The 18,632-nt window shown below is 34.5% G+C and overlaps 1 protein-coding gene across 4 annotated transcripts in view; it reads left to right on the top strand.

Annotated features, from left to right (window-relative positions):
- WRN (WRN RecQ like helicase) overlaps positions 1–18,632 on the top strand; it is a 149,333-nt gene that overhangs the window by 81,195 nt on the left and 49,506 nt on the right. For all 4 annotated transcript variants that reach the window (XM_064368777.1, XM_064368775.1, XM_064368776.1 and 1 more), the window contains 3 exons: positions 8,038–8,225; positions 12,340–12,514; positions 16,161–16,342. In XM_064368777.1, coding sequence (XP_064224847.1) covers positions 8,038–8,225; positions 12,340–12,514; positions 16,161–16,342 — 545 coding nt within the window. The remainder of the gene's footprint in view (positions 1–8,037; positions 8,226–12,339; positions 12,515–16,160; positions 16,343–18,632) is intronic.

Genomic DNA, 18,632 nt, shown 5'->3' with positions numbered 1-18,632 from the left:
TTGAGATCCATCGAAGCTGTATGTGATCACATGTTGCTTAACAACAGGGCTATGTTCTGAGAAATGTGTGTATAGGACATTTCATGGTTGTCTGAACATGTACTTAGACAAACTGGATGATAAAGCTTACTGCACACCTAGGCTATATGGTAGAGTCTGTTGCTCCTAGGCTGTAAATCTGTATAGTGTGTTACTATAATAAATACTCCAAGCAATTGTAATACAATGTTAAGTATTTGTGTATCTAAACATATCTAATGTAGAAAAAGGTACAGTAAAAATACAGTATAAAAGATAAAAGATGGTGTACCTGTATAGGGTGCTTCCTGCCAATGGAACTTGTAGGACTCGAAGTTGCTCCAGGTGATCAAGTGAGTGGTGAGTGAGCGTGAAGGCCAAGGACATTACTGTACACGTTGTAGACTTTATAACTTAGGCTACACTAAATTTATTTTAAATTTTTCTTTAAAAATTTTCTTTCTTCAATAATAAATTAATCTCAGCTTACAGTAACTTTGCTTCATAAACCCAAAAAGACTTTTTGAGTTTGGACTCTTGTAATAACACTTAGCTTAAAGCATGAGCACCCTGTACAGTTGTACAAACATTTTTTCTTCCTTGATTAATGTATTCCATAAGTCTTTATTTTAAATTTAAAAAAATTTTTTAAACTTTTTTTAAAAAAATTGAAATACAAACACACACATCAGCCTAGACCTACACAGGGTCAGAATCATCAGTGTTGCTCCGCATCTTGTCTCGCTGGAAGTGCATGGAGCTGTCATCTATGATAACAATGCCTTCTCCTAGATACCTCCTGAAGGACTGGCCTGAGGCTGTTTTACAGTTAACTTTAAAAAATATAGAAGGAGTATACTCTAAAATAATGGAAAAGGGTATAGTTTATTCTCATTCATCAAGTTATATACTGTATATGATTGTATGTGCTATACTTTTTAATGACTAGCTGTGCAGTAGGTTTATTGACGCTAGCATCACCACAAAGGTGAGCAGTGCCTTGTGCTAATACATTATGATGGCTATGACATCACTTGGTGATAGGAATTTTTCAGCTCCATTATAATCTTATGGGACCACTGTTCTATCTGTGGTCCGTCATTAACTGAAATGCCATTAAGTACTACATGACTGTATTTTGGAAGTCTATTTTTTATTACAGAGTATTCCATGGTACAGCTGTACCACAGTTTAGCTGTTCACCTGTTGAAGAACTTTTGGGTTGTTTTCCAGTTTTTGGTTATTATGAATAAAGGTGCTATGAACATTTGTGTATATCTCAGAGGTTCTTCAATAGGTGAATGGTTAAACAACTTGATTTCATTTCTCTGGGATAAATGTCCAGCAGTATATTTTTAGTTTTTAAGGAATTGCCAAACTGCTTTTCCAAAGTGGCTGTACCATTTTACATCCTATCAGCAGTGTGTGAATGATTTGTCATCCTTGCCACTGTTTGTTGCTGTGACTGTGTTTTATTTTAGCCATTTTGATAGGTGTTGAGTGGTATCTCGCCTTTAATTTGCATTTCTCTCATGGCTGATGATGTTGAATGTCTTTTCATATGCTAATTTGCTTCTGGTGAAATTCCTCATTTAATTAGAGTGCTTGGCTTTTTCTGTTGAGTTTTAAGAGTTTAAAAAATACATTGTAGATATGAGTCCTTCATCAGATATGTAGTTTCAAATATTTTTCACTTTACAACTTGTTTTTTCATTCTTTTTACCATGTCTTTCTTAGAGTAAATATTTTAAATTTTAGTGAAATCCAATTTATCATTTCTTCTTTTATGGATTGTGTTCTTCACCTGGCCCTACCGAGATCCTGAAGATTTTCTCCTGTGGTTCTTTCCTAAAATTGTTACAGCTTTATGTTTTAGGTCTGTGATCCATTTTGAGTTAAATTTTGCATAAGGTGTGAGGTTTAGGTCAAGTTTCATTGTTTTCCCAATAGATGTTAAATTGCTGCAGACCCCTTATTGAATAGACTGTCCTTCCCCTATTACATTGTGTTTGCCCCTTTGTTGAAAGTCATTTGGGTGCATTTATGTGGGTCTATTTTTGGGTTCTCTAGCCTGTTATTTTAATTTTGAATGTAAATAAAGTTGGCTTATGTTTAAGTTTTCTTGATAGTAGTAAGGCAGTGGTGGCCTCTGAGCCCAGGATTTCACAGTTGTGTGAGTATACTGTGTTAGAAATTGTTTGTTATTCTTTTGGTAGATTTTCTAGTTCAATTTCATTGCTCATTAATCTTGCTTATAGATAGCAAATTGAGAGGCATCTCAAAAATAGTTTCTTTTGTTAGCTCATCTCACAGAGATTTGGTTGGAGCAGATATTAAAACAGAACAAACAAAAAACTAGTTAGCAAGTTTATATTGAGGGAAAATCAAACTGTGTGAATTGAACTCCAGTGATGTGGCTTGCCTTGGGTCAGATTTTTGTATCATGGTTCAACAAGGTAGCTATTAAAATCTTCATACTACTTGAAATATTTCTTCAGCAGTCACATAGGACAGCATACACTACTGGATTTCTTGTTTCCTTACTGTCTCTTTATTCTCAGCCTCCTGTTTGTTTCTTCTCATCTCTCTGCCCTTTTAATGTTGGCCTTCCAAGAACCTTAGTCTTTGGACCTACCTTTGCACTCATTCCCTTGGTGATTTCACCCAACATACAGTTTTATTTTATTTTTTGAGACGGAGTTTCGTTCTTGTTGCCCAGGCTGGAATGCAGTGGTGTGATCTCAGCTCACTGGAACCTCCACCTCCTGGGTTTAAGTGATTCTCCTGCCTCAGCCTCCTCAGTAACTGGGATTACAGGTGCGCACCACCATGCCTGGCTAATTTTTGTATTTTTAGTAGAAACGGGGTTTCACCATGTTGGCCAGGCTGGTCTCAAACTCCCGACCTCAGGTGATCCACCTTGCCTTGGCCTCGCAAAGTGCTGGGATTAAAGATGTGAGCCATCATGCGTGTCCTACAATTTTAAGTACCATTTCTATACTGAGAACTCCCAAATTTATATCTCCATCATAGACTGATACCAGCAATATATGAGTGATCCAGTTTTTTTGCCTCTTTGCCAGCATTTGGTGTTGTCACGATTTTTTCATTTTAGCCATTTAATAGAATATATGTACATATATGTGTGTGTACATACAGGCACACATCTATATAACCACTCAACATGCCTCTTCTGAGATGACCAACAGGCATCTCAAACTTAACCTCTTCCTAACTGACCTCTGCGTAGCACTCCAGATCTGCTCTCTCCTCACTTTCCTCCATCTTGTTCATAGCAACTTCATTGGCCAAAATTTTGGAATTTTCCTCAGTTTTCCTCTTTTTCTCACACTCCACTGTATATTTAAATAGTAAGGAAATCTCAAGAGTTCTTCAGAATATATGCAGAATTAGATCACTTCTCTCTTGATCCCTGCCATTCCCCTGGTACAAGCCACCATATCCTTAGAGCCTCCTGCTTTCACTTTTCCCATCCTTCATTCTGTTTCAACATAGCATCCAGAGTGATACTTTAAAAATAGAAGTCAGATAGATCATGTCTTTTGCACAGAACCATCTAGCAACATGCCATTTCACTCTAAATAAAGGCAAAAGTCCTTACTATGTATTACCAAGCCTTATGTGAACTGACCTTCCGTTTTCTCTCTGACCTTCCATTTTCTAACTGACCTCAGAGGTCAGTTAGTTAGATGTCCTACTCTACTCCCTGTCTCCTTGTTCACCGGATTCAGCCACACCACCTTCCTTGTTGTTCTTCAGACATTCCAGGCATGCTCCAGTGCCTGGGCTTTGCTCCTGCTGCTTTCTCTCCCTGAATATGTTTCCCCCACATTATCGATAGGATGTTTTCCCCTAATTCTCCCAGGTTTTTTGCATTTAGGCTGTCTGGGCCGCGGTATTTAAAATATCAAATTAGTTCCCCCTTCCCCGTCATTCAACATTTCTCGTGAACCTTTGCTGTTTTACAAATAGCACTATCACTGTTTAACTTACTGTGTTACATTTTGTTAATTTTCTGAGTCCTTCCCTAGAATATTCTTTGTAGGGAGGAGGTTTTGATGGTTCGGTTTATAAAATCTGCAACAATACCTGGCTCATAGGAGGTGCTCAGTATATAACGGGGTAAAGGAATGAATGAATGAATTCTGATGGGAAGACTGAGAATCAGTAAAGTGACTTTCCAGAACAGGTAGTGAGCAGTATAGAGTTGGGCCATAAGTAGCTACACCATATGACATCATGCTAGTTTCTAAAGCAAATGATTTGAAAGAGGCATAAAACATAGTTTTTGCCCTCAAGTAGCTCATAGTTCAGTAAAGGAGTTTAGATTCATACCTATAAAAGTAGGAGTAACAGTACCAAACAATAAATGGTATTATGAAGTGGTACAAATAATACAAAAAGATGAACAGTGTCAATAGTACATGTAATAGGATAGAAGGGATTTCTATGGTGAAAGTCACTAGGCATAGTACACCTGGAGGACTGATTTCCGTTAATTTAAAATGGTTTAAAGTAAGCTTTTGGAAACTAGGAAGATTACCTTCTGTAATCCTTTCCTAGGCCTTTGATTCTAGAAGGATTGTGTTAAAGGAGTTTTAAATATTTTATACAGTTCTTAAATATTTTTTAGTTTGAATTAAATCTTTTATTATGTCTGGCCATGGATGTCATTGGATCATTTTCATTTCTTGGGAGGATTAAAGCACATTCCTTCTGTTGAGCCTCCAGTGCAGGGAGGGTGTTGGCCGAGCAATGGCTGAGAAAACCTTTTTCCCATGGTGTTTTCAAGAACTGTCTTTATTAGCTAAGTGGTGAGACATGCCACCTGGTGGTTATAGTACTATCATTTTTTCTCACTGCTCTTGGTGCTTTTTTTCTCCTTCTGATTCCAGTTATACTAGGACAACAGCTATAAACCTAGAATGTTTTGCACTGTATTATTTCAGTAAGTTCTAAAACAGCAGAGATCACTAAGCTGTTTGGCACAAAGACTCCTATTTGGAGGGTATCAGACAAAGTAAGTCTCGAGACAGAACAGCCAGGCAGAAAGCTTTGCATCAGTCTTAAAGTTCTTTACATTTCAAGTTAGAGGAACTGTGAAATCTGTGAGACGTGTGGGGGTTTTCCACTACTTTCTCCCCAGTACCTATCACAAAGATTAACACATAGTAGGTACTCAATAACTATTTGGAATGAGTGAATGAATGAATGAATGAATGATGTGTGATGTTATGTAGTACAGTTAGAATTAGCCACATGACCTGTATTTAGAAGCAGGTGGAATACTTATAATTTTCTCAATCTGTGGGCACTACATCACTGAAGTATATGTTTAAGATCTTCCTAAATTTATAGTCATAAGTTTAATTTATATTTGGTTGTTTGATTTAGCAAAACTTGATGCCTGTTAAAAAAGAAATTAAGACCTGCCAACTTAAAAAATACATTTGTGAGTTAAGAAGTAAGTGGCAGTATAATTTGTTACCCAAAGCAGTTTGCTCCTGAAAATTAAAGAGTTCAAACTATTAATAATTATGCCGTGACTGAAGGCATGAACTGGGAACGTTCCAGCAAACGAGGATGTATTTTCACCCTTCTCATAGCCTGCCTGTGTGTTGTTTTTAAGCTTCACTCTAGTTTATGTATTTTAAATGTCATAAAATACCGCATATTTATAAGAGAAAAGGTTCTATTCATTGCTGAAGTGGAAGTTTATCATTAATTTTTAATATATTCTGTTACTTTATTTTCTAATTGTATAAGCAACATTCTTAGCTGTAACTTCCTAGAATGTTGAGGCAAAAGAGTAAATTTATAGTGATTTTCACTGTTACCAGATTGCTGGAATAGGGAATTTCTGGTAGCAAGATGGGAATTTTTAAGTTGGAAGGGTATAACAAATCATATAGCCCTCTCCATCTCATGTTTTGGGCTGAAAAAACTGAGCCCTTGCAAATGTCAGTTGCAAATCTGGGAGTAATACTCAGGTCTCTGGAGTTCTTATATAGAGTTCTTTTCAATTATTGCAATTACAATATTTGAAATAGTTGAAACTTTTTGAGTTCTTTCTATATTTCATGCATTATGTTCAGCACTTTCCATGTTTTATCTCACTTGATCTTCGCAGCTTTATGAGATTGGCACTGTTATTTTAGCCATTTTATAGATGAGGAAACCAAAGCTTAAGAGCTCAAAATCTCACATCTAGTAAGTGGCAAAAACAAGATTTCAACTCAACCAATCTGCTTCCAAGACAGATTTTTTCCGCTATAGTGCCGTTCTTTTGCCTGGTTTTTCTGTTAACTTCTTAAAGATGTGTCATGTTTCACGCATATTTCCTTATTTTCATAACTACATTACCTGTCCACGTATACATTATATTGCTTAGAAACAAACCCAACCTTCTTTTCTTATGGACTGTATCCTGAAAAACACTGTTTTTAATATGCAGTTAAACAAGTATTTCATTAGTGCATTTATATAAATTATTTGACTAAAACATTTAAACTGGTAAAAATGCTTTATTTTGGGATTGAGAATGTGCATATTCTAAGAACTTCTGCTTTTTAAATTTCCCTTTTTTTAACCTTATTATTTGTTAGTACCTGTGTATTAACAGAGGTACACCCATGTTAGGGCTTGATTAGAGAAACCAGTCTCTTTGTAGATTAGCTCGTTCATCTCTAAGTTTCTAGGCAGGCACTATAAATTCAGAGAACAATCTGATTGTAAGTCAAAAATCAATGAAATTAATTTTGGGGTTGCCTTTTAAAATAGTTTCACAAAATGCAAAAATGATGCTCATTACCTAGTCACATTAGTTTTGAATTAATTTTTTTAATTTGAAAAAAATTTGAATTTGGAGATAATTTGTAATACAGTAAAGTTATAATGATTGTAAAAGTAGTTTATAATTTTTAATAAATTGATTTTGTTTTAATTTTGAGTCATACTCTATAATTTCTTCTTTGCAAATTGGTAAATTGCACATAAATTTCCACTTATATACAAGATAATTGCTATAGTTTGTTTGTAAAATAGATGCAGATCATCTGAAGAGCTATTTTATGAGAATATTGTTTCTTGTATTTGTCATGAGCCAAAAAGAATATTTTTAAGAAAGTTATATTCTTGATGATAGAACAGCTGACAATTTAGAAACAACGGTAAGACAGTCCATTTTTTGTGATTATAAATAAATACCATAGTTAAATGTAACTTCCTATAATAATCAGGACAGAACTATGAAATCTAGTTTTTGGAGAGGCATATTGTTACCATACCTTAGAATTTCTGGAAGATGACATACTCATGTGTTTCCTGATAACTGCTGAGTCTCCTGCTCTGTCTGCCAATTCAGTCAAGAAGTCCTTGCTAACAATCAATTAATAATACATGTTTTATTTATACATGTTACCTATATATAGTATGTTATTGATTATCTCAGTACAACTGAAGAGAGGTTATCCAGGTCATTGGAACTTTGCTTCTAGATTTGTGAAAGCTATAAACCTGTGTATTTAACAGGAGGCCAAAAAAAAAAAAAAAGACTTAATTGTTTTACATAGTTAGATTTTCTGTGAATTGAAGTGTTTATCATTTATGAATCATATATGAATCAAATATAAGGCATAATATACCCCCTGCTTATATCAGCACTATTTCAAATGTAATAAATATTGAAAAATAATAAATGGAGAAGTAGATAGCTAACAAGTAGGCTTAATTTAATAAGACAAGGTAAATTGCATTTGGAAACCTTGTGGATTTAGTGTTTTATTTAAATGGTTTCTGATTTTTAAAAAATAAATATTGTATCCAGAAGGCTGAAAAACAAGTTAGTACAGAGATTTTTTCTTTACAAAAAAACTTTACGTTTGCGTCTTTGACATTGTACCTCTGACCGATGTCTTACCAGTCTTTTTGTAAGAAAGCAATAGACCTATCAGAATGAATGAGCTCTCTCCTTTTTTAAATATATTTTACTTCATTCAGGTTCCAATTGTTGCCGTTACTGCTACTGCAAGTTCTTCAATCCGGCAAGACATTGTATGTTGCTTAAATCTGAAAAATCCTCAGATCACCTGTACTGGTTTTGATCGACCAAACCTATATTTAGAAGTTGGACGAAAAACAGGGAATATCCTTGAGGATCTGAAGCCATTTCTTGTCAGAAAAACAAAGTAAGGATTTAATGGTTGATGAATTTTGGTAATGATTTCCTTTTTCTTTTTTTTAACAACTTACGTATTTTATGTTATTTATGATTTCCTTCTAATGCATATTTAACATTTCAAATTCCACCTAGTTTTGGTTCAAGTCAAGCATGATGTTATATAATCAATTCAGTGATTGAGAATAGTCTATTTTTAAAAGCAGAAACTAATTCTTCTAATAGTTTATTACCCCATTCTGTTGCTTAAACAGGGCATATATTATGTATTTTTATTTTTTAAAATTTTATTAATTTATTCATAGAGACAGGGTCTTGCTGTTGCCAGGCTGGAGTGCAGTGATGTAATCACAACCCACAGCAGCCTCAAACTCCTGGGCTCAAGCATTCCTCCTCTCAGCCTCCCAAGTAGTTGGAACTACAGGCTCCACACCACCATGCCTGGCTAGGACATATACTCTTAATGATTGACAAGTAAACAAGCAAACATAAAATGACTCTTTCATCTGAATTATGTCTAGTTTACTAATTACTTAACTTCAGTCTTAAGAAGCTTAGGAAGCTTATTCTATAAACACATTGGAGCCTGTATTGTGTTTCAGAGACTATCATAGGCACTTTATATAAGTGATCTAATTTAATCTTTATAACTGCTCAGTAAGTTACATATTATTTTCATTTTACTGATGAGGAAACTGTCATTAATACTTTTTTTCTGTTTATTTTGTTTAAAGGCATTATATATATATGTTAAGTTTTGTTGAGCTTTACTTTCTGATATCTGCTTAGTGAAAAGTTTATAATGTTTATTTCATTTTATTTTTTTGAGAGGGTGTCTTGCTCTGTCACCCAGGCTGGAGTGCAGTAGCGCGATCCTGGCTCACTGCAACCTCTGCCTCCTGGGTTCAAGCTATTCTCCTGCCTCAGTCTCCATAGCTGAAATTACAGGTGTGTGCCACCATGCCCGACTAATTTTGTATTTCTTAGTAGAGACGAGGTTTCACCATGCTGGCCAATCTGGTCTCAAACTCCTGACCTCATGATCCACCTGCGTCGGCCTCTCAAAGCACTGGGATTACAGACATGAGCCACTGCGCCCGGCAGTACTTTCCTTTTTAAAGCAGTTTGCCTTTTTTTGTGTATAATATTGTCCTCCTGTTTTTCTGATACTGTGGTCCTCTTAAAATATCCTATGCAAATGTTTCTTTCTCACTGTTTTTCATGTTGACTCTACTAATTGAGGTATTTGTTACTTTTTAGTCCTGGCTATTATAATTTCCCCAACAGATATCCTCCCTCCCCAGTGCTCCTTGTTGCTTTCTATGCACAGTTTAAAAATTACTGTCTGAAAACACATACTTAATTCTGGAATCCTTTTCTGGAACTTTTTACTAGGGAATAAAGACCAGACTCAGTGTAACATTCAGCATTATCAAAGATCTTGATATTTAATATGATTTTTTTTTAAAAGCAGATCAGGAAAGATTTTTATACCCATTTTTAATCCTCTAAGAAGACTTATGATAGCAGGAAACCATTGAGAGTCAGAACGCTGTCTGCAGATCTTAGGTGAACAAAAATTTTCCTCTTAATGAGCAGTGAGGTGGAGGCTAATTAAGGCTTTAGAGCATCGTTGCCCTTTAGTTCCATCTTCTTCCCTTTAATTCTGCCAAATTCCTTTGTTTATCAGTATTAAAAATTTTTTTTTTTTTGACAGAATCAATCTCTCTCTCTTACCAGGCTGGAGTGCAGTGGCATGATCTTGGCTCACTGTAACCTCCAACTCCCGGGTTCAAACGATTCTCCTGACTCAGCCTCTTGAGTGGCTGGGACTACAGGCATGCGCTACCATGCCTAGCTAATTTTGTACTTTTAGGAGAGACAGGATTTTACCATGCTGGCCAGGATGGTCTTGATCTCTTGACTTCCTGATCTGCCCACCTCGACCTCCCAAAGTGCTGGGATTACAGGAGTGAGCCACTGCACCTGGCCTCAGTATTCATATTTTTTTTTATCCATTGAGCTAAGGTGTTTCTTAAACTAACCTTATTTTGTTAAAGTCTTAATTATAATATATTCATAATACATTTAAATGAGATAGACAAACCTCTCTTATGTAATCTAGTGGTTAATTAGATTAGATTAGAATTTCCCCCGCTCTGAAAATTGAGAAGAAATAGCCGTCTTTAGAGAATCACTTAGCATAGTAATGACTCCTTTTGTAATAGGAATTTTTACTCTTTTGATTTATCTGTTACGTAAGTTCAAATTTTTATATATTTTCCACCTTTTTCAAAAAAGAGCGATACCTGGTCAATATCAATCTGAACAGCACTGATGCATATAGATTGAAAAGGGCTCCAATTTTTCAATTCCGTTCCTCATTTGTGGTCACTGTTGGTATTTTGGCATTTAGTTATATAGACTTCTTTTCTCTGACTCTACCACTCTGCAGTTGTACACTTGCGGTTTGTTGTTGTTGTTAAGTTGGTACAGAAATAGTTGCATACTATATCTATTATTTCTGCAAATTTTTTTTCATTTAAAGTATCTTTACTATCTTTCCATATATTGTGTTTTCTTAAATTAGAGCCTTAATATACAGGATATTACAATATCCGGGTTTTGATGAGTAGTTTTTTCTTCTTTGAAAACATGTTTTTAAAATAAGATTTTTTTTTTTTTTGGAGATGGAGTCTTGCTGTACACCCAGGCTTGAGTGCTGTGGTGTGATCTCAGTTCACTGCAGCCTCTGCCTCCTGGGTTCCAGCGATTCTCCTGCCTCAACCTCCTTGGTAACTGGGATTACAGTTGCACACCACCATGCTCTGCTAATTTTTATATTTTTAGTAGAGGCGGGGTTTCACCATGTTGGCCAGGCTGGCCTCAAACTCCTGACCTCAGGTAATCGGCCTGCCTTGGCTTCCCAAAGTGCTGGGATTACAGGCATGAGCCACCACACCCTTCCTTAAAATAAGATTTTTATACACTAAAAAAAACCTTATATATTTTTCACCCCATTAAGTAGTTTACTGTGAATTTTTGATACTGAAGCCCATTTGGTTGCTGTCAAAAATAGCTTTGAGCAGATTATTCAGTATGACTCTTAGAGTGAAATTACTGCCTTTTTTCCTCTGCTTAAGTTTTCAGTGGCTTTTGCCATAGTCTTTAAAGCTTTTACAATTTTTTTAATGTTTAATTTTTAAGCATTTGCTTAATATCCCATAGTATCAGTGTACGTAATGATGAACATTTAGATGACTTTTTACTGCTATAGTTTTGCTGTGAATATTTATTTACATTTATCTTTTGGCTGATAAGCAAATATTTTTGTAATTAGAATCCTAAAATTGAAATTAGATCAAAGGTTATATGCATTTAAAATTAAATAACTTTTCCTAAATCTAAAATAGTATATATATTTTTATATTGCAGCATAAATGAATATATTTATGTAAATGAATATTTTTAGACATTAAGTAAAATGTTCTGTGGAAATAGAACATGGAAATTGTTTATACTTCTACGGAAATTGTTTACACTTTTAATAAAGAAGCACAAGTTTTTGCAACAGACATTCTAATAGATGTTTTCTAAAACATTCAGTCTCAAGATTACTAGTAAATACTTCTTGGAACTGTAAATGCAATCTTTCAATATTATAAGAAAGCTCTTGCTTTAGTAAACATTTAGAAGCTCTTCTTTATTATCATAAGAGAGAATAAGAAAAGTGTAACAAATTTTGTACATACTCCTATGTAAACCCTCACCAGACTAATTGTTAATCTGGCTCCTTGCATTCCCCAAAGTATTTTTATCTTTTATTTATAAGTTTTTATCAAAGTTTTAGCTAAAACAAATAAATTTGTTTCTGGTTTTAGCTTTAATTTGAACTAAAACAGTCAAACTGAGTTTTGGGGACTTCACACAATTTATTTGCACATTTGATTCTCCATAATGTTTTAAATTTTCATGCACTTAAATATATCATTATTTTTGATAGGCTCTCTTCCTTTAGTCTTTTGTTTAGAAAATAGAAAGGAAAAATGAAATAAGATAAAACCAAAACTGGTCTGAAGCATATATACAGTATATACATTTGCTCTTTTATTCTTTTTCTTTAGTACCTGCTGGGAATTTGAAGGTCCAACAATCATCTATTGCCCTTCCAGAAAAATGACAGAACAAGTTACAGCTGAACTTAGGAAACTGAAACTATCCTGTGGAACATACCATGCGGGCATGAGTTTTAGCCAAAGGAAAGACACTCATCATAGGTTTGTGAGAGATGAAATTCAGGTATGAGGATCAGTCGTCATTGCTTTCTGTTGCTCATAGTGGAAATAGATATTTCTCAAGTGTTTATTTACCAGATCTTTATTGAATACTTTCTTTGTGTTGAACAAAAAGCAGTCCCTCTGATAAATGTGAGAGAACAAACTTGCAGATTAGTATAAACAGCAGCCTGTCCCTGGTGCTTAGGTGCACAGAGGAGGGAGCACTAGCTCTGTCGAGGTAATTGTGCAATGGGGATGGTCCATCCGGGAAAATGCAATTGGAGTCTGAACATGTAAAGAAAAGTTATTCAAGTATGCCAGGCCAGTAGGTGATGAGGGAAACAAATTGGTTTAGAATTATAGGAAGGACTAGCAGGTACAGAGATACTTTATGAGAGTGTATACTGGGTTCAGGAAATTGTGACTGGTTTGGAATGGTTGGAGGGAACGAGAATGTGGGGTAGGAATGGCACAAAGTATGGACAAAGAGGCAGGGTGGAACTGTAAGAGACTTGGGAGGACAGTTGAATGGGTTGGTTGGCCAGGTTATAGATGGCTTTAAAACTTGCAAAGAAGCAGTCCAGGCTTGGTGTCCTACACCTGTAGTTTTTCTTGAGTACTTTAGCCTTAGAATTTTTAGTTTAAATAAAATTTTATGTAATAGATAAAATGGATTAAAGTAGAATAACTCTGGCTGAAGTTGATGTGAGGGAAAAGGAGGTCCAAGAGCCTCCAAACTTTGAGGACAGTCCCTGTTGGGGTCTTAAAATCCTTGGAGTGCCACAGAATCATTTGAAAACCATCATGATATATTACTCTGTGTTTTTGAACAAGATAATAGGATTATAGAAACAGTAGACTGGGGGAAATAAGTTGGATTGATTTAAAGAAGAGAAACTGAAGAAGGGAAAGGGTATCGATGCAGTTATTGTGAAATTCTACGGTTGAAATTCCTGTCCTGATTGGACTGGCTCAGTGGGTATCATAGAGAATATTTGGAAGGATTTAAGTTCAAGGCACATAAGTAGGTTTAAGTCAACAACTTGACACTGTCAGCATGAAATCCATACTCTGTCACTATAAGCCCAGGGAACAGCCCTCCTCTGAAGTTAGGAATTTAACTTTAGCTCTGGCATTTTCTGTCCCTCTGGTCATCCATTTCCTCTCTAGCCATCTCTCCTTCTGATACCAAGTTGTTACCCATCCTCAGCTAATGTTGTTGAAAAGCTTATCTTAAGTATGTTCATATTCACTCTCTAGAAAGTTCACTACACATAGTCATGCTGTAATGCATACCTGCCTGAAAGCATCTAGTCTCTCTTTTCCCTCTTTCCAAAGATAGGAATACTATTCATAACTGTTTAGAATAGAAATTTTGTCCAGATTCTTCAGTGTTTATATTTTTGTTCTGTTGTTTCAGTCTCTTCAATATTGTCAAATAAAATTCATTAGCTGCTACTGCTACTGCTCTTAATAATCAATCTTCAATTTCTTCTATCTTAATGTATTAGTAATTATTCATTTAAAGTAAAACATCTCCCAAAACATGAAAGAATACAAACTTGATTCGAATTATGTTGTGACAAGAGACTTTATTGGATGCACCTGATATTCCTGCCAATACACAGCTTCATGAAAACATTAATGCTTTGAAATATGGCTTAGGAAACTTCACAATGATCATTAATTACACCTAATTTCTGGAAGAGTATATGCATGTATGTGTTACTCTATGCTCCCTTTCTATGGCAAGATGTCACAAATTTTTATCCACGTTACAAAAATTAAAAAATTGATACTGTTTTTTTCTCCCTAGGTTGATGTCAGATATTCTATTTGATCTGACAGCTGGCCCGATGTACTCCTTCTTTGACATTACAAAGAATTCACAAGCTTCATATTTGCATTGAAAGTTCTCAGACACTTTCTGAAGATGATGAAAATATCATCATCTATATAGAATAGTCAGGTGCTCTTGCAATTGATTTATTTGCTACTGAGAATTGAATATCTACTGAGTGCATAATGTATAGAATTCTAGATATTCACTTTGCTGTGTTTTTACAGTTGATACGTACCTTAGTGTGAGTCTAAAAATGGAGGTGAAATCTGTAGCTCTTAATGTCTTAGACTGAGTGATGCTTAGAATCTAGATTTTCTTTTATAATTTTAGAAAAAGTGTACTTTTCTTTCTTATTATTATAACCAGATCCAACCACATTTGCATGTAGATAGGCATTCTTACTTTTAATTCTCACTTTTAGTTTTGTATCTTTTTGTATTTCATCTCCCATTTCAAGATGTCTGAATCCTTTCCTTTTAGGAATGATGTTGTAAATGAATTATTTGATAAAATATCTTTACACCTGAGAGTTTATAAGGATAGTTTGAATATCATGTCTGTAAAATAGGTTGATCTCATCTAAAAATAATATCATATAATGAAAATTAGAATTACTATTGTATTGCTTATTCACTCTTAAATATAGCAAAATTGCAGTGTCTTACTCAGCCAAAGCTTTTACTTAGTATGATATTCATTCCTAAATTTACTTTTTCTCACCTTTCTCAGACTTTCTTTTACTTATTCAGCATTTTCCTCCTTTCCTCCCTCCTTTCTTTTCTTTCCTTCTTTTTTCTTTCATTCATATTCCTGGTCCATCTTAGCATGTAATCTTTCTTTATTAAATGGCATGCAAATAGGTCTACTGTGCTTACAGTGAAAAGCTTCAAGGCCTCATGCCTTCCTCACTTCTGTCTTCCACTCCCAACCATTTTAGCTGATTCTTTTGATGCTTACCACTATATCTTGCCATAATTTACTTCAATGGCTCCTACTTAATTTTTTGTTTATTTGTGTATTAGATGTAGGCATTATCTATCCGAAAGATGTAAGTTTAGCTCTCTTTCACATTCTTTACTGTCCTTTTTTCTTACCTTGTCCATGTATTTCTAAGCTCCTTTTCTCCTATTATGTTTATATCATAATTTTGGCTAGATCAGTGTGTAAGATTTACATAATTATTACTCTATAAGTGCCTTTTATAATCTCTGAGCCATGTAGTATATTATGGCTATTTTTCTTTCTTATCTATTGGTATTTTTATCGTTAATACTTTAAAAAAATCTTTTCTATGTCTTATCCCTAATTCTTCCCTACAATTTCCACAATTGTGTAAACTTATCTTAGTATATTCATACATTTGAGACATTCTATCAATTTTATCCTCTTAAAGATGCAGAGATAATGCATCATGTTTCATCCCACTATCTTTAATGAGAAGCTTCCATCTTAGATAGTATTAAGAAAATGTTAAGATACTCTTCAATCAGGTAAGGACACTTGAAACTTCATTGTAATATAAAAGTTTTCTTTAATACAGTAAATATTTTGAGTCTCTTTTGTGTCTCGTATTCTTAGGAGTTCAGATAAACCACTTTATTTATAATTTTTTATAGAGAGTGAACAGAAATCCCATTTCTAGTCACCAGTCCTTAACTTGTAAATTGGGCAGATAATCTATAAATGAGTGGTTGAAATCACATTAAATTCCATTTTATGCCAGGGACTTAAGTTAATGAACAAATTTTTCTTACAAAAAGGTATAGATGTAAGGCTTTAGTTCTGCTAAATGTGTTTATCAAACTGTGTTGTGATTTATTCTCAGTGTGTCATAGCTACCATAGCTTTTGGAATGGGCATTAATAAAGCTGACATTCGCCAAGTCATTCATTACGGTGCGCCTAAGGAAATGGAATCATATTATCAGGAGATTGGTAGAGCTGGTCGTGATGGACTTCAAAGTTCTTGTCATGTCCTCTGGGCTCCAGCAGACATTAACTTAAATAGGTAAAAAACATTTATTGTTTTTACTCTTACAGATTTCTTTCTTTCCTTCCATATAAACCTCAAAAGTATTTGAGGCTATTTCCAGTATTCCAAGTGATTAGTGAGTGCATTTAAAGTCAAAAAACCTCCCCGAATCCAGAGGACATGTAAGAAAACATTTGTGGTAATAGTTGCCACTTGGAGGAGATGAGCTAATTTCAGATGCCCTAGTGTGAGAAATTAACTAAATCAGGACAATACTTGAGCCTGTAACAGAGAGCCTATGGAATACTTTCCACCATTGTGCACTAATGAACAGGTTCTTTTCCTCTCCTCAGATCCTCTCAGGTTGTGATGTCTTCAGCCATAGTTACTTCAGCTACCATTGATTTTGTTACTGATTCTTTCTTCCCATGCTACAGTGGTGATTATTCCACAGGAATTCTCCCAATCCCTGTTCGACTCTTGTTACCATTTGTTTCCTTGGTTAGTTCCATCAGACCATACCAGGTCTCCTTGACTGTGTGTGAATCATTGTGTTGCACTGCACTGATAGACTGCCATAAATAAATATTAAGTATTCAGTATTTAAGTACAGGAGAACCATTCCACTTAAGTACTCAACAAGTAGTTTGTTGGCACTTAAGTCTGTGAGATTTTTATTGTAAAGGAAAACTTCATCTTGCAAAGATTTTCAGATACACCTTTGTGTAGCTGAATGAATTGAGATCTTGAATGGACATATTAGGTCATTTTAGTAAAATGATAAGAGAGTGCCTCCTACTACAGTTTTTGTTTTTATGCATCATTAAACAATGTGTTTTGAGTGCCCACTGTGTTCCATGAACTATACTATGTGTTGGAAATATAATAGTAAAGAAAAGCAAAGTACCTGTTTCCACAGAACTCAGTATAATGGGTATGGTAGTTCTTTAGAGAATCATATAACTATGGATACATAGGCTTCATTTTACTATTCTCCTTTTGTGTTTGAAAATGTTGACAATCAAAAGTTTTTAAAAAGGAATCATGCAACATATTTAAAATTATAACTGTGTTAAGTGTTATGAAGGGAAATTGCATTGAGTAGTGAGAATATATAATGGTGTGTGGTATTTACCAAGTTAAATGGTCAGATAAGGCTTCCTTGTGGAAGTGATAGTTCAAATCTGAAAGAAGAATACTGGTTAATTAGATAAAAATGTTTGATGCAAATTTTAAGGTTTTCCTTCTGAGTAGTCAGTAGCTTTTCCTTCTTAACGTAGAATACGGCAAAACCATCCTTTTTTGTACAGAACAATTCTTATTTACCTTTAGAAACATATCTGTCAAGTTTCGTATGAACTAATTTAAATAATTGGGATACAACACAGCTGTACATGTTACTATTAAATATAGGCTGTATCAAACATAAGTTGATTCCTACCAATTCTGATTTTGTGTATTTTGTTAAAGGTACCGAGTACATTAATGTCTAGTTTTATATTGTGCATTTGAAGGTTCATCAATAAATACAGTTCTTATTTATCTGGGTCTTAGAAGATATTTTAAATGGTTATCTCATTAAGAGTTAACAGGAAGAACAGTGATTCAAATCAAATAGTGGTGCCAGCAACCCATACTTGAATTTTTAGTATGGACAGGTTACTCTTTGCATCAATTCTGAGGAAACTAAAATTATAGGGTTAATCAGGATAAAAAAGAATTGAGCAAAGATTGTGGAGGGATCTGTATCATTCTGGTGACAAACCTCTTCTAGAAAAAACTAGAAAGTCTAAGAATAAGTGAGGTTGCTTGTTCTCACCTGGAAAGGTCAGTTACTCACAAAATTTTTGGAGTCTATCTTATGCTGTAATTCTATCACTGAGAGAAGAAACTTTTCCAGTCATCATGTAATCTTCATGTAAATTTGTATTTTTAATGCAGAATTCATACCACAGGTAAAGTCCCAATGTCTGCATTTGCTGTTACCTTAAATAGTCAAACCCCAAAGTTATAGTAATCTTTTTTTAAGCGAGAATAATTTGCATAATAATCTCAGTTCAATAAATCTTTCACTGGATTCAACTGATTTCTATGAATGCTTTAGAATTTTTCTTATTTTCAAATTGTTTTTATTCTGTGGAATATTGGACTTATTTTTGTAATCCCAAAAGAAGAATAAATATTTATTTATTTGCTGTTATGAGTTGTAGTTTTGTGTTGTCAAATTTGTTACTGACACTTGATAAGTTAAATGTAGGTCATCTGAACCAAATACAAAGAACGACCCAGTTCTGAGAGTGTGGGTGTTTGTTTTCTTGTTTTTTGT

The sequence above is a fragment of the Aotus nancymaae genome, unplaced genomic scaffold, assembly GCF_030222135.1.
Source record: "Aotus nancymaae isolate 86718 unplaced genomic scaffold, 86718_ANA_hifiasm-v0.15.2.pri h1tg000079l, whole genome shotgun sequence".
NCBI classification, from domain to species: domain Eukaryota; kingdom Metazoa; phylum Chordata; class Mammalia; order Primates; family Aotidae; genus Aotus; species Aotus nancymaae.
Note: the sequence above shows the minus strand (reverse complement) of the source record. Positions and strands in the feature narration are given on the sequence as shown.